The 15,114-nt window shown below is 41.7% G+C and overlaps 2 protein-coding genes across 2 annotated transcripts; one reads left to right on the top strand and one right to left on the bottom strand.

Annotated features, from left to right (window-relative positions):
- Window positions 1–764: 764 nt before the first annotated feature.
- On the top strand, window positions 765–1,837 carry LOC139387325 (class E basic helix-loop-helix protein 22-like). Its single transcript, XM_071133451.1, has one exon. The coding sequence runs from the start codon at window positions 787–789 to the stop codon at window positions 1,489–1,491; it is 705 nt and encodes a 234-aa protein (XP_070989552.1). The 5' UTR covers window positions 765–786; the 3' UTR covers window positions 1,492–1,837.
- Window positions 1,838–2,236: 399 nt separating this feature from the next.
- Window positions 2,237–14,484, bottom strand: LOC139387324 (cytochrome P450, family 7, subfamily B, polypeptide 1). Its single transcript, XM_071133449.1, has 6 exons — window positions 14,191–14,484; window positions 8,047–8,183; window positions 7,221–7,820; window positions 5,129–5,335; window positions 3,859–4,037; window positions 2,237–3,266 (listed from the first exon to the last, which is right to left on the bottom strand). The coding sequence occupies exons 1-6, from the start codon at window positions 14,265–14,267 to the stop codon at window positions 2,937–2,939; spliced, it is 1,530 nt and encodes a 509-aa protein (XP_070989550.1). The 5' UTR covers window positions 14,268–14,484; the 3' UTR covers window positions 2,237–2,936.
- Window positions 14,485–15,114: the final 630 nt, after the last annotated feature.

Raw genomic sequence — 15,114 nt, 5'->3', positions numbered from 1 at the left:
CTTCCAATTCCATTACTTGGAAGCATGATTAGAAGCATGAAATATCTATTTTTTTAATGTTTTTTTCTGCATGTCATTTGAAAGTTCAAATGTTCAGTTGTTTTGGGCCTTGGAGAAAAATATTTTATGTTAGGGCAAAATTGAGCTCATCTGACAAATAAAATGAAATCATATATCCACTCATTTGAGGATTTGCAAGAAAATCAGGAAGAAGGCCACAGACCACAGTAGCCTGCTATGGACCAGTCCACTATAGACCTGTGCTATGCTGCCCAATACCATAATGAGTTAACTTAAAGATGCATTTAAAACAGTAGTCAAGTCAACTGATGATCGGTTTTATGATTGAACCCAAAGATTGACAGGGGATGCAATCATTATCTTCATCCCTGTCATCACAGTGTACATTAACATTAATGATGGTCAATGGCACCCCCATGTAGCCTATTACACATGGGTTGTTGTCTCTCCATTTGGTCCATAAAATAAACCTCTCACTCCTGTCTGGAGTTAATCAAGTAGAAAACTGCCTGCCTCATAATCCTGCTTCTCCTAATGTATTTTATTATCTCCTGAAGGTGAACCTCTGAGGGCGCACTGTACTGTATCATACTAAACCGTCACTGGACAAGTGTAACATCAAAAAAGTGGCGCGCAGAATCTAGGGCAATCACAAGTGGTCGAGAAAGAGTGGGGGGTGGGACCACTGACTTAACAGGACTGCGCACACCAGAACTCTGTAGGAGAGAAGTTCTTCACAAAGGTCCAGCGTTTGGGCGCAAAAGGATGGATTCTTTCAGATCGGGCTCTAGCATAGGACTGTCTCCCTCTCCCAGAGATCGACAATCACCCATGAGTTTTGATCAGGAGCACTCACAACCGGGAACAATGGCCGGAGTTCAGGCGGGAACACTTGGCTTCCCATCTGAATCGCTGTGCGTAAAGTACGGGGAATTTTTAAAACACACCGCTGCCGCCGCAGCAGCCGCTGAGAGCAGTGGCGGGGAGCAGAGTCAGGATGATGACAGTGATGGCATTGGCAGGAGTGACATGGTGCTTTTTCCTGAGGAAAGGCTCATGGCATCAATGGCCAAATGTGACGCAGGTAAGAAACACAAAGAGCAGAAAGTGCTGCGGCTGAACATTAACGCCCGTGAGAGGAGGAGGATGCATGACCTGAACGACGCGCTCGATGAACTGAGGTCGGTGATCCCCTACGCGCACAGCCCGTCCGTACGGAAGTTATCCAAAATAGCCACTTTGCTCCTCGCCAAAAACTACATCCTCATGCAAGCGCAAGCACTTGAAGAGATGAGAAGACTTGTCACGTACCTTAACCATGGACCCGGCGTTACCGCGGCGAATACATCTGGTGCACCCGGATTAGGGCTCTATGACCAGCAGACAGGATACCCGTTCTCTGCTGGGACTCCAGACCCTTTCCATAGCAATGCAAATCTCTTTAATAAACACTTCAACCATAAACCTTGAACAGTTGTGGCCGACGACACTAACAGGGGACTTCAAGCTTCGTGCACACAACTGAATTGATGAATTGATGGGACCAGCGTGACTGACTGAGAAGTAACCACATTACCAAAATATGGATTCTTTTTGTATATGATGTTATATATTTCATGGTGATTATGTATCGAAATAGCTGTTGTTTTTGCAACGCCAAACGAAATGACAGCTCCATAACATGGTCAAAATGGTGAGGCTAATTTGTCTTTAACAAATTACAATGCAAGTCCAGTCTATTTATTTGACCATTATGTAGGCCTTTATTGATTTTATTCAGTTTGATTCGATGATGTTCGATGAATAAATTGTATTGGTGATATAATAGAGATGTTATGGTCTATATTTCTGCATTATATTCCAAATCGTGTATGTACAACCACACTTAACATCTGAAAGTCACAATTTATCAACAATTTATTTCCATCAATTTAAGATTGTTATTAATTGTCTGGTTTAAATTCCCCCTAAATACTATGTAAAAACTCAGCCATATAGCCTAACAAACATAAATGGGGTCTTTTCAGTAGCAAGGAAAACAACATGCTCAAACAAGGATCGGCAAGTCATAGCCACAGTGAGCTTGTCAAACAAAACAATTAGAATTTGATCATAGTTGATAACCTTGCAGACTCAAATGACCCCATTAAAAGAATATAGGTCACTTTTAGGTTAAACATTTTTTTATGAATACAATTACAGCCATGTGCAGGACTGGTTTGTTAGTTTTGAATTTATTTGATTTCATGAATAGTAAATAGTAAGTGTCTTGAAATAGGAAAGACATTTGAATGTATAACTTTAAAATGGTCAGTTATTGTTATTGAAACATTATACGAATAAATATGTCATCATAAATGTTTAGGGACACCACCATCTAATACATAAAGCTATAATCACATTGTGCTTTACCCTGTAAAATAGTTTAACTATTTTATTCAACTACTGTACTGTAGGATACAGCTTATGTAATAATATAAGCAAGGCATAATAATAAACATTTGTATTTTATTTTAATAAAAGATATGGTAATCGTTTTTAACAGCAAAAACAGATAACTATATCTAATTATTGGCTCATTATGTCCTATGGAATAAAACAACAAAAGGTTCCTAGCTAGCAGATTCACTAGCCTTACCCACAGCTGGAGCTTGCCTATATAATACATTGACAAATTAGCAAGTCGATAACTTATCGTGTGAATAACCATGGAGTTAACATCAGTCTATGAGAAAATAGTCAAATACATAGGTGCGTCTCAAATGGCACCCTATTCCCAATATAGAGCAGTACTTATGACCCTATGGGCCCTGGTCTAAAATAGTGCACTATGTGGGGAATAAATAGGGTACCGTTTGGGTGCAACCTATGAGAAAATAGTACAAATCCATATGAGCTGCCTGGGGCTCAGCCCTCTATTCTTCCTTTATACAGAGGTCCCCCTCTTCCTCTCTGGCCTGACGTGGTCTGTAGTGGATCTGGACGTCTGTGGCAGGGAGCAGGATACCCAGGCCAGCACGGCTAGAGTCCAGGGAACACGGCTCCTGCCCCTCCACCACCTCCATGTCAAAACGAAGCAGCAGCAGAGACAGGAACTGCTTTATCTCATTCACAGCAAAGTATCTTCCTGGGCACTTAGTGGAGCCCGAGCCAAATGGCATCCGGTAGTACTTCAGCTTCTGGCCGTCCTTATAGAAGTCCGTCTTTTCCTTTCCGTCTTCGACGTATCGGTCAAACTTGTACATCTGTTGGACGGGTAATAAATAATATGTTTCTAGTGCATTATTTTCGGGATTATTATTATTTGCCTGATCCCAGATCTTTTTATGCTCTTGCCAACTCCATTGATGTCATTGTCAAGCCAAACCAAGTTCATGTTTGGCATGACAAGGAGTTGGCATGATAACAGACTGGCACTCAGGCTATTCTTATTTTCGAACTCCTATATTTTAAAGCTCCTTCACCCCAAAGGGGTGATATAACAAAGGGTAATATTTCCTGTTTATTGCATATTCCAGGAAAGATTCCATTTTGTTCAGTCACCGATCATGGCGAGATTATCACCCATCACACCCTGATTACATTAGCATGCATGTTGTGACCTTCTGAAGGCCAGTGAGTGGATTCAATCACTCACAGTCCATGCATGCTTCTCATTAATCTAACCTGGGGACAAACACACACACGGACGCCGACACACACACAAATAGCAGGTGGTGTGGGTGGTGGAGGGAGGCACTACAGTAGAACATATACAACTCCCAGACTAGACTAGACACAGTGAAGAAAGCCTACAGCTTTTCTAGAACGCCCACAGAATTCTGAGGTCTTCTTTACCTCTGGATTCTCATAGATCTCGGGGTCCATGTGCATGCTCTGGGGATACAGGGAGATGATATCTCCTTTCCTCACTCCGATGGAGCGCTCTCCCTCCAGCCGCAAGCTGAAGTCCTCCTGGGCCACACGGATGTTCATGGAGGCTGAAGAAAGCCGCAGACTCTCGTTTATGGAGCTCTCTGAAAACAGAACACAGAATGGTTCAGTTAGTCACCATGGGTTTTTGTTTTATAGCTACCAACATTGCCATGGGTTTTATTCTGGCCAATCTATTCTTTTTTTTTTTTTTTACCTTGAGTGGCCACAACACTACTGACTCACTACATACATGTACTCACACAGAAGAGAAAGCTTGGAGACTTGAAGGCTATTAGTTAGCAATATGAACTGCTCTAGCAAAATGGCTATGGCTAAAGCACAAGCTGAGTAACCAAGTCATACATAGCTTTATTTCCACATGTATCCATCAAGGAATCCTGACTAGCAGTGTTTCATTAAAACCATTACAATCTTAACCGAGACAAGACACTATAGCTCAAAAAAGAGAGAAGATTCCAAAATGTAACTAATGATTCATCGGGTATCACTTATAAAAACAAACAGATGTGAAATGGATATTTGACTGTCTTCCCCTGAGGAGATTAAATTGTCAGTAGTGTGTGTGTGTGTGTGTGTGAGAGAGAGAAGAGAGAATAGAGAGAGAGAGAGAGAGAGCCACAGCCAGCCTAGACTAGTGGCATTTGTCCCTGAGCATGCAGTTGTCAGAAGAGATGAGGCTACAGTCAGCATGGTGGGTGCAGCAGTGTGATCTAATGTGACAGGTACAGAGTCTGGAGGGATCCTTTGAAACTGGCTTCATTACTACAATCACAGACACTGGTTTGTTGGGGGGTGGGACAGGACGATTTGCCCTAAATTGTACACAGAGCCACACATAGAACACCTGCCACTATACAGTAGAAGTATGATAAGAAGACGTATGGGTATATATGTATGCATAGTCAGCTATACAGATGATTGGAAGGCCCTCTCAAAGCCACACTACCATAGACAACTGAACTATGTCTATACTAGTTGGGGCTGAGCCAAAAAGACCACTTAGTCAAATCAAGGAGGAATACAATTGTACATTCTATCAGTCATAAAATGCTGAGGACAAATTGGACACTACGCAGACAGACCTAACAACAATACACCACAATTATAATCTACCCAGATAAAGTAGGCAACAATGATGAGCCAGATATGGCAGAATACAATGAAACCCTACCAAGATACAGTAGGCTGTCCAGCTGTTCTCGGGTGAAGGTGACGTCTCGGTTGTGATCTGCTTCTAGTCCGGAGATCTTCAGGACACAATGGATCTCCTCACGCACTACTGCAAGGGCCTCTGGGTGTGTCAACAGGTAATACATGGCCCAGAAGGTGGCTGGGACTGTGTTTCCCACCGACGCCCATAGAATGGCAAAATGATGAGCTGTGGCAGGTACAGAGAAGAGTGTCTATTAATTAGGTTTGGGAGGTTCTGGTTGAAGTCAAAGTAGCACATGTTATGTTGTAGGTGTATAGGGATGCAGCTACATGGTAATACCATATTGTTCCTACAGTTATTACTGTGTAGGTATAAGTGTATATGGTAAAGTTAAGGGTAATGTCGGGTATACACTACACAATTTCGCCACAATCTTTCCGTCCCAGACAAATTTTCATGATCGGGGTGAAATCCTATGAACTTGGGCTAGGATCAGTACGTCGGCAATAATTTCCTTTATTTTAGGGAATCAGACCTGCCTAATTATTACTTGAACATCTGTTTTGTGTTTAATAGGCTAAACTACACATTCTGTTAACATGTGACCCCAAAGTGATCTGTCTTGCAATTTGAGGTCCACGACATAAGTAATTTCATGTTTCTTAAGGGTAGCTTTAGTGTAGCTTAACCAGTGTTGTGTATTCATGGATGAGAAGGGATGCCAGGCTTCACCAAAACATTTACCAAAAAAACAAACAAAGAAACATACAAAATAATGTATCTTTCATCTCTCTGTGTTTCGTAAATTTTCTTCAATTCCCAAGAGGCTGAATGTATCTCACTGGAATTAGCATCAAAACAGCACCCCTCTGTCTCAGTATGCGTAGCCCATCTGTCTGATGCTTTCTGGTCAAAAAGAGTTTTGTTGCCGCCCGTAGCATTGAATGCAAGGGAAGCCAACAAGCATTTGGCCTCCTTTGATAAAAATAAATAAATAAATTATAGCCAATCAGCATTGAGGTAAACTGAGTGAGCTCAGCTGTGAATGGTCCTGGTGTACAAAAAAAAAAAGGTGTCAAGGGAAGCCAATTTGGATTTCTCTTCACACCAATCACATCACATCAAAAGCAAAATGTCATTGTCCCTTTCCTAAATTAGCCATGGATATGGATAGGGATTTGGAATTGTGGTTTTACTTAATTCTCCGTACTGGCCAATGATTATAACAGCAATTCTGAACCAACCATAAATTCATACATTGTGCCCCTGGTCTGAGAGGATGGAAGTTCAACATCTAGCTAGATATAGTAGCTTAATGTTAACAAGCTGGCCTGGTGCATCGTTGTCTATGAAAGGAAGTTAGGCTAGCGAGCAAGCATTTTAGCCAGGTAGCCTAGTACAACAAAAACTAAGAGCGTATACTGTACGACTGAGTCATAGACCGTTTTAAGCAACATGAAAGACGAGGATGGCATTGGCGTTTTTCTACCAGTAGGGTGAGTCAACATGTTTTTTCTACTTGAAAGGGAGATACCTGAACACACACACACACACACACACAAATCAGTGCCATGGCCAGCCACATCCGAAATCAGTGCCATGGACAGCCATATCATATTAAGCTTACGTTGATTGGACTAAAACATTTTTTTTACCATCTTTTGGTTGTCACTGTTTTAGACTAATTATAGGTGAATAGATGACGTTGAAATCTTGTAGTCGAAATGGTTCTCAAATAGTGAAGACAGCGCCTGAGACTTGCGGTAACTCTCCATGGTTCTAAATCAATAGTTGTTTAGTAGTCTGAAAATGTCAGAATCATTAACTTGCTGGACCATGCTGTAGGTCATGTAACTGTTTGTTACATGCAATATGTTTTGTGGACTTCACCGGATAGATGTTGCTCTCCGGCTTTGTGATGAAACAAAGTTGTGGTTAAATTTGTTCTGCCATTATGTCTTCTTATTGTCTTGGCCTTAGGCCTATATATCACGGTGGCAAGGCATATTACCGAGATGGATTAACATATTCAAATGTAGGAAGTAAGGTAAAGTACATCACAGAAACATATAAATAAGCCTAGGTACGACAGTGTATCGGCTGTGTATACCTGCTTTATCTACGTCTCCCATGCAGTCATACTGTTCAAACAGTGCTGCTCTTTCCTTTATGAACCCAGACGTGTTGGACCATGTAGACATCCTCTGAGGGTGGAAGTAGTTGATGAGTTTATCCCGGATGGTCTTGGTTCCTCCCAGCAAAGAGATGGGGATCCTGGCGATGAGGAGGGGGAACATGTTGTCGAACTTGACAAAGTCCTGTCGGAGCATCACCATTCCGCTGTGTCTGTTGGTGTGGGCAGGTTTGCCATACATGGTCAGGAAAGTAGCCTCAAACATGACCGAATTGCAGAACTGGTACATACTTTCAGTCCTCCACTCGCTCTCCCCATCCAGGTAGTCTTTATGGAACACAAGCATGAGATTTCCCATCATGCTCTCTGTCAGGTTATCGAGGTTGTCACCCTGCAGAAGGCGGAAGGACCTCTGGATGTGCTCGTCCATTCCGGGGAACTTGCCGCTCCTGACAGGGGGGTAGCCGAACGTCACGGGGGCCACTTGGTCAGAAAACTCATGGAAGTCCAGCTGTTTGCCATGTTTGATGACGTACGGATACAGCAACGGGTTCATTATAAACGTCATGTATTTACCTGAGTGGAAATGAGGACAGGATTGTATTTCAATAGACATGAAACACGTGTACTGTGTAAAACTTTACTGTTTTAAAAGAGCATTATGCCATAAGTAATAAGCATAAGTAATAAGCGCAATAGAATAGATAGATTTTGTCAACCATTTCGGTAACAACAAGAACATTGCTTATTTTTTAAAACTACACTATTTTAAAATGTATAATAAAACATTAGTATCCCTCACCAGCAATCAGCACAGTAAATACATCTCCATGTTTCTCCTTATGTGCTGCAAGAAATCCATGTGCATTCTTTCGAAACTCCAAAGCTTTCCCAAGGAATGGAATCCAACCATTTACAAGTGGAGGCTCCCCATCTCTCCTATAAAAGAGATTAACAACATGTCATATCATCAACAAATATATGCATCGAAAATCTTTCAAATGAAATAAGAGATAAAGCATTGATCTACCGGTTTCAGATACAAATGAGATCTTATGGACAAAGGAACTGGTAACAGATACAAGGCGTAGGCATGTGATTGAGCGTCTCCCAAACCTTCAAGCTGGACTCGTATCAGCTATCCCCAACATCTATTCTCGTTTAACACATACAGTATACAGTGTAACAGACAAATACAGCAGATGCTGGGTGGCAAGGTTTAAAGGAAGAATTTAAAGACCGAGAATTGAGCACAGACACGACACAATAAAATGTATTTATAAAGCCCTTTTTACATCAGCCGATGTCACAGAGTGCTATACAGAAACCCAGCCTAAAACAACAAACAGCAAGCAATGCAGATGTACTGTAGAAGCACAGTGGCTAGGAAAAACTCCCAAGAAAGGCAGGAACCTAGGAAGAAACCTAGAGAGGAACCAGGCTCTGAGGGGTGGCCAGTCCTCTTCTGGCTGTGCTGAGTTGAGATTATAACACAGAGCATCATCTCAGGCAAAATTCGATGACAGAGCATGAATCCCTCCCTTACAAATTGTATCCAACTCAAACAGCTATAAATAGCTGTAGGGTTGCAAAATTATTACAAATTCTGTGGTTTTCCAGAAATCCTGGTTGGATGATGCCAGATTTCCTGCTTATTCCCCCCTGATTCCAGGAAACCTCCAACTGGGATTTCGAGAAAACCAGTGATTTTTTTTGGAAAGTTCCCGGAATTTTGCAACCCTAACCCTTAAGTGAATACAGATGGAAGACAATTACAAAAAAGGCAACATGGGAGTTCTGCATAGCAATATAATCGCTTAGTGATTACAGGAAGAGTAGGCTGGTTATTTTCCCAGGGAAATGTAACACTGTACATCTAACACTGCTCTGTTCTCTCCCTGTCCATCCTACAGATCAAATTAAATATTACCTTCTAATCCATGTATGTGAGTGTGTGTGCCTGTGTGTGTGTGTGAGCATGCGTGTGTATGTGCATGCACGGGTGTGCAGTAAAAATCATCCATGCGTTAGCTTAAAGAAAGGAAGGGGCAGTTTTGACCCTGTCAACAGGACAGCAACACACACACTGGGCCCTTAAAACAAACACACACACGGACACAGGACCTTCAGAACACATCAAATCAAAGTTTATTGGTCACATACACAGTTAGCAGGTGTTATAGCGGTGCAGGGCAACGTTTATGTACTAGCTCCTAACAATGCAGTCAAATGTCAAATATACAAAACAAATACACAGAAAAAACAGCAAGAAATCAAGAATGGCGGGCAAATTAACAACCCCAATTGCACTCTAGCAGTATCAAAACGCAATCTATACATATGTACACCGGGGGAATTTACACAAGATGAACTAAGATTGACATGTACAGCAGTACATATATTAGTTTGAGCTATGTCAAGAATCCAGTATATAAATAAATATGAAGTGTGAATAAACAGTGTAACTAAAATACAATGTACAGTAGTAGATATATTAGAATAAGCTATATCAGGGATAGAGTATTTAAATACTGTGTAGCAGGATTACAAATTGTATTAGTCACACGTGCCGAATACAACAACAGTAGACCTTACAGTGAAATGCTTACTTACAAGCCCCTAACCATGTCACGCTCGTTGTTAGAATAAACGGACCAAGGCACAGCGTGCGTAGAGTTCCACATGTTTAATTATTGAAATTCACCAAAACAGTACAGACACAAACTAAACGTGAAGTAATGAGTACTCACAGGCACTACACAAAAACAAGATCCCACAAACAACAGGTGGGAAAAGGCTGCCTAAATAGGATCCCCAATCAGAGACAACGATAGACAGCTGCCTCTGATTGGGAACCATACCAGGCCAACATAGAAACAAAAAACTAGAATGCCTACCCTAATCACACCCTGACCTAACCAAATAGAGAAATAAAAGGATCTCTAAGGTCAAGGCGTGACAAACCAACAATGCAGTTTAAAAAATATGAATAAGAAATAAAAGTAACAAGTAGTTAAAGAGCTACAAAATAACAATAGCGAGACTATATACAAGGGGTACCGGTACAGAGTCAATGTGCGGGGGCACCGGTTAGTCAAAGTAATTGAGGTAATATGTACATGTAGGTAGAGTTATTAAAGTGACTATGCATAGATAAGAGATTAGCAGCGGCGTAAAAAAAAAAAGGGGGCCGGGATGCAAATAGTCTGGGTAGCCATTTGATTATATGTTCAGGAGTCTTGTGGCTTAGGGGTAGAAGCTGTTTAGAAGCCTCTTGGACCTAGACTTGGCGCTCCGGTACCGCTTGCCGTGCAGTAGAAGAGAGAACAGTCTATGACTAGGGTGGCTGGAGTCTTTGACAATTTTTATGGCCTTCCTCTGACACCGCCTGGTATAGAGGTCCTGGATGGCAGGAAGCTTGGCCCCAGTGACGTACTGGACCGTACGCACTACCCTTTGTAGTGCCTTGCGGTCAGAGACCGAGCAGTTGCCGTAACAGGCAGTGATGCAACCAGTCAGGATGCTCTCGATGGTGCAGCTGTGGAACCTTTTGAGGATCTGAGGACTCATGCCAAATATTTTCAGTCTCCTGAGGGGGAATAGGTTTTGCCGTGCCTTCTTGCTTGGACCATGTTAGTTTGTTGGTGATGTGGACACCAAGGAACTTGAAGCTCTCAACCTGCTCCACTACAGCTCCGTCGATTAGAATGGGGGCGTGCTCGGTCCTCCGCTCGGTCCTCCTTTTCCTGTAGTCCACAATCATGAGGGGCCCTGTGTTGAGGATCAGCGTGGCGGATGTGTTGTTACCTACCCTTACCATCTGGGGGCAGCCCATCAGGATCACTCCAGGATCCAGTTGCAGAGGGAGGTGTTTAGTCCCAGGGTCCTTAGCTTATTGATGAGCTTTGAGGGCACTATGGTGTTGAATGCTGAGCTGTAGTCAATGAATAGCATTCTCACATAGGTGGTCCTTTTGTCCAGGTGGGAAAGGGCACCAAATGGTTGTTTTATGAAATATAATAAGGTTCTTAGGACTCTCTCGCTCCCTTTCTGAGTTAACTGAGAGGAGTCTTTTGAAGCTTGGGCTGGCAACTGTTAAAGAGATGGTTTCCACTCAAGCTTCCTGCAGTTAGTCTGGGCATAGGGTCAAGGAAAATGGGTTTTGCTAGAGATAGCATGAGCTGACAATGACTTGATTGATAAAAACCTAAAAGCTGGCATTCCACAGACAAACTAAGCCGGGTTGTGGGTAAAACACCATCCTGTATAGATAACCAAGGTGGCTTATGGGAGTTGGAACCAGTCTGACTAAGCATGTTTGGGTCCTATATAACATCGGCTTTTTCCTTATCAGTTAAGCACTCGGCAACGCACTTCAGAGTGTGGGGTCGACGGTTTCATTATTGCAATAATGAATCGATATTAAATAAAGATGATTGTTTGAAGAAATGACCAAGTCTCTCTCAGTACTGAATTTCCACAACAATACACAGTGTGAAATGAGAAGTGACCAGTGGTTCAATGCCTTTACAACATCGGACAGCAGCATTGGCTGTGAGTGTGTGAGTGTGTGTTGGTGTGTATGTATGTTACATTACATTACAGACACACACTGGACACCCTTACATTATAATAACTCCACTCAACGCTAAGCAAAGAACATCCGCTCTCCTTTTTTGTGGAAGATCTTGCAGTAGTGGACAGAAAACTGTAATACAAACTGAGCAGATTCAGAAAGCTATTATCAAATATTTGTTCAATGATTTTTGAAGCTTAAGGATATGGTTACCAATCAGGGTTTAGTTGACCAGTTCGAGGTTGAGCTGGCGAGACATTTGCTTATATAGTCTATAGCCACAGCGTGTGTACACAAGACTATTAGCATACAGTAACTGAGTTAGGGGCACAATGTTACCCGTCATCTTCTCCCATATTTACCCTATAGACACACAATGTCAGTGGGTCATTATACTGATAAAATAGAGGCAGCATTGTAAGGTGCAGTATACAACAAAGTATTGTGTCATTGAAAACAAATACATAGACTAACTGTTACCATAGATTTCAGCATCATTCCTGTCCTGTACTTGTTTTTGGAAACACCGAACACATAACGTCTTATGCAGGAAAATACTGTATCTAGAGCTGACGTGGTGCAGCACGGAGCACAGTGTCCTGTGTCACAAAATAATGCATGAGAATCAACAAAACAATACTAATCTGTGCAATGTCAGTGCTAAACTAACTCATGTGTGTGCTTATCCATCCAAGGGATAATATTCCATGTCTCCTGCTAGTGTGTGGAGAGCGCTGGTCATGAGAGACTATCTGCTATTTGTGAGGCCTCAAACTGACAAGTCTCAGCCCAGGCTTGCTTGTTGTTGTGCTTGTGCCCCCACCTAGTCCACACTGCCGCCTGCCTGCCTGCCTGTCTGCCTGCCAGCCACTTGTCAGAAGCAATCAGGGAGGCTGATAGTGTCTGCCAGCAGTGAGCACATTTAGAGAGGACAGCATCAGAATAAGGGCCCCATGCGTCAGTAACAATATAACAACAGATGCCCACACTGCAGCAATGAGTGTTTATCAATTAGACCTGTCATTTGTTATACTTCACATTAAACAAAATAGGATGATACTGTATGTAGAATATGGAATCCCATTTACCTTTACTGTTGAGGCCCTATTTGCTAGGAAGTTGCAACCCATTACTAAGTAATGTTGCAATCAGCTTGCAGGGGCAACAAAATGCAATCCTTAACATGTTCCTCTTACTCAAGATTATCAACAGCAAGGTACTTCCCTTTTGCATAGATAAGAAGAGCGTGGTGGGGTGGGGAACACTGGGGATGATGACTATACTCAGCAGACCTGGGTTCAAATACTAAATCATTTAAAATACTTTATCTGCGCTTGAATGAGCTTGTCTGGCACAATGTAACCAATAGAATAGTCCCAAAACTGTAAACCCCACCATCTGGCACTACAGGCAGTCTAGACTCTAGAGCAAATGCTCAAATAATTCAAAAGATTTCAAATAGTATTTCAACCCACCAGGTCTGATCCTCATTAACTGCCTCTCTGGGAGTTGACCAGCCATTGCAAACACTGCTGAAGGAAATTCCTTTAGAGACTGTGTTTGTGGCTGACCTACTTCTCACAGAGAACACAGTAAGTTTGCAGTCCTAAATGGCACCCTATTCCGTTTATAGTGCAATACTTTTGACAGGGCTCTGGTCAAAAGTAGTGCACTATAGGGGCTAGGGAGCCATTTGGGACGAACAAGGAGTTTGTAGTCCCACGAACTCGCAGTAACAGCAGCAAATGGAACTTAACAAGACATTCATTAATTGCAACCTACTATCTTATCAAGGGGAAGTAATAAAGGTATTTAAGATCATGAAAACTATGTTTATAGAGCAAACAACACTGAAGAAAAGGTAAAGGACTGTTTGTTTGGATATAGCTACACTCAGTGCATACATAGGCTACACTGTCATCGTATTTTTTAACAATGTAAGCCTTCAGTCTAATTGGGAAAACATGTCTCGCCTATCTGGCCGTTGGCCAATGCAGATTTTATAATTCCTAAAATAACGCATTTCATTTCAGCAAATTTGTACACGTCACATTTATGGTTGCTAAATTGTTACAACATTGTCAAAACTTTTCACATGAAGATGCAGGTTATAATTTGTTGGCTACTGTAGCTGAAACTCAAATAAAGCAACAACAAGACGCTCACTCAAATCTTCTTCATGTTCTTACACAACAGTTTAATAACCTTTGTGCAAATAATCTCCTGCATGAACGCTATACAAATAATGTTTGTGGTTTTAAGGACCTTGAACAACTATCAGCTCAAAGCGTTTAGGCGAAAGTTATATTCCTAAACAGTAACTCGAACACCACAAACTTCAAATAAACTCGGAATTCATCCACCACTTGCCTTGTTCTGCTGAACCGCACGCTGATTAAGTAGAGTGCCAAAAAGCCAAACAACAAAGGTAAAACAAACTCTAACATTTCCTTGGGAGATGACAAGACGTTCCACAATAGGGAAAACTTCGGAAAGTTGTAAATCAATAGTTGTAATCGATAGTCGAAGTCAACTGCTCTCCTTCATATTGCCACAGTTCGGGTTTGGTCATGTGGGCGCGCTGTTTCTGACATGACCACTATCTAATTCTAACCAGACCTGTGTTATGCCGGACGATGTGGCTTTTATTACAGGAAGTACAGTAGTTCAAAGAGTTGAGTAATGAAGCAATGCTGTTGAGCAACAGTGTGAGAAAATAAATCAAACGTGACATTCAAAGCGCAGTTCAAGACATGTTCCAGATGAACAGTTTTTTGCAGTCTCTAATTGGTAGCATTCATTCCATGCACACACACCCTTCTATCTTGTTGCTGCATATGCTCAAACAATGTCTAAATAATTGTGGCTTAGGGCCCCTAACCTACCTGCCTTGCCTACTAATGTAAACAAATTTAAAAATGAGCCATAATAGAAATGTCACCATCTATGCACAGTTACTGGAGGCTTGCTATCTGATGAAAATATCCCTTCCGTTTGACTCAGATGTATCTTAACTTTATATAGGCTTTACTCTCGATTAACCCATAACTAAAATATTTCCTAGTTTGGTCAGATCTGTCCACAAGAGATTATACAGGCTTCAACCCTTCAACAAATACCATTGATTCACCACATACTGTGCAGTATCTCATCATTGATGTCTAAGTAGGTTGTGTTGTGCTGCATGTAAAATTGTAATATCAATTTCTATATGAAGAAAGAATTACAGAAAATACAGAAGTGATGTCAACATCATACAGTTCAATGTATGATTAATGCATTTTTTGGCTAATA

The sequence above is a fragment of the Oncorhynchus clarkii genome, chromosome 28, assembly GCF_045791955.1.
Source record: "Oncorhynchus clarkii lewisi isolate Uvic-CL-2024 chromosome 28, UVic_Ocla_1.0, whole genome shotgun sequence".
Lineage (NCBI taxonomy): Eukaryota > Metazoa > Chordata > Actinopteri > Salmoniformes > Salmonidae > Oncorhynchus > Oncorhynchus clarkii.
Note: the sequence above shows the minus strand (reverse complement) of the source record. Positions and strands in the feature narration are given on the sequence as shown.

Coding starts and splice junctions, on each gene's coding strand:
- LOC139387324 (XM_071133449.1), bottom strand. CDS start 14,267: ATGTTAGAGTTTGTTTTACCTTTGTTGTTTGGCTTTTTGGCACTCTAC. Junction 4,038..5,128: donor GGACAGCCTACTGTATCTTG/GTAGGGTTTCAT, acceptor TTCTGTTTTCAG/AGAGCTCCATAAACGAGAGT. Junction 3,267..3,858: donor AGATCTATGAGAATCCAGAG/GTAAAGAAGACC, acceptor CCCGTCCAACAG/ATGTACAAGTTTGACCGATA.
- LOC139387325 (XM_071133451.1), top strand. CDS start 787: ATGGATTCTTTCAGATCGGGCTCTAGCATAGGACTGTCTCCCTCTCCC.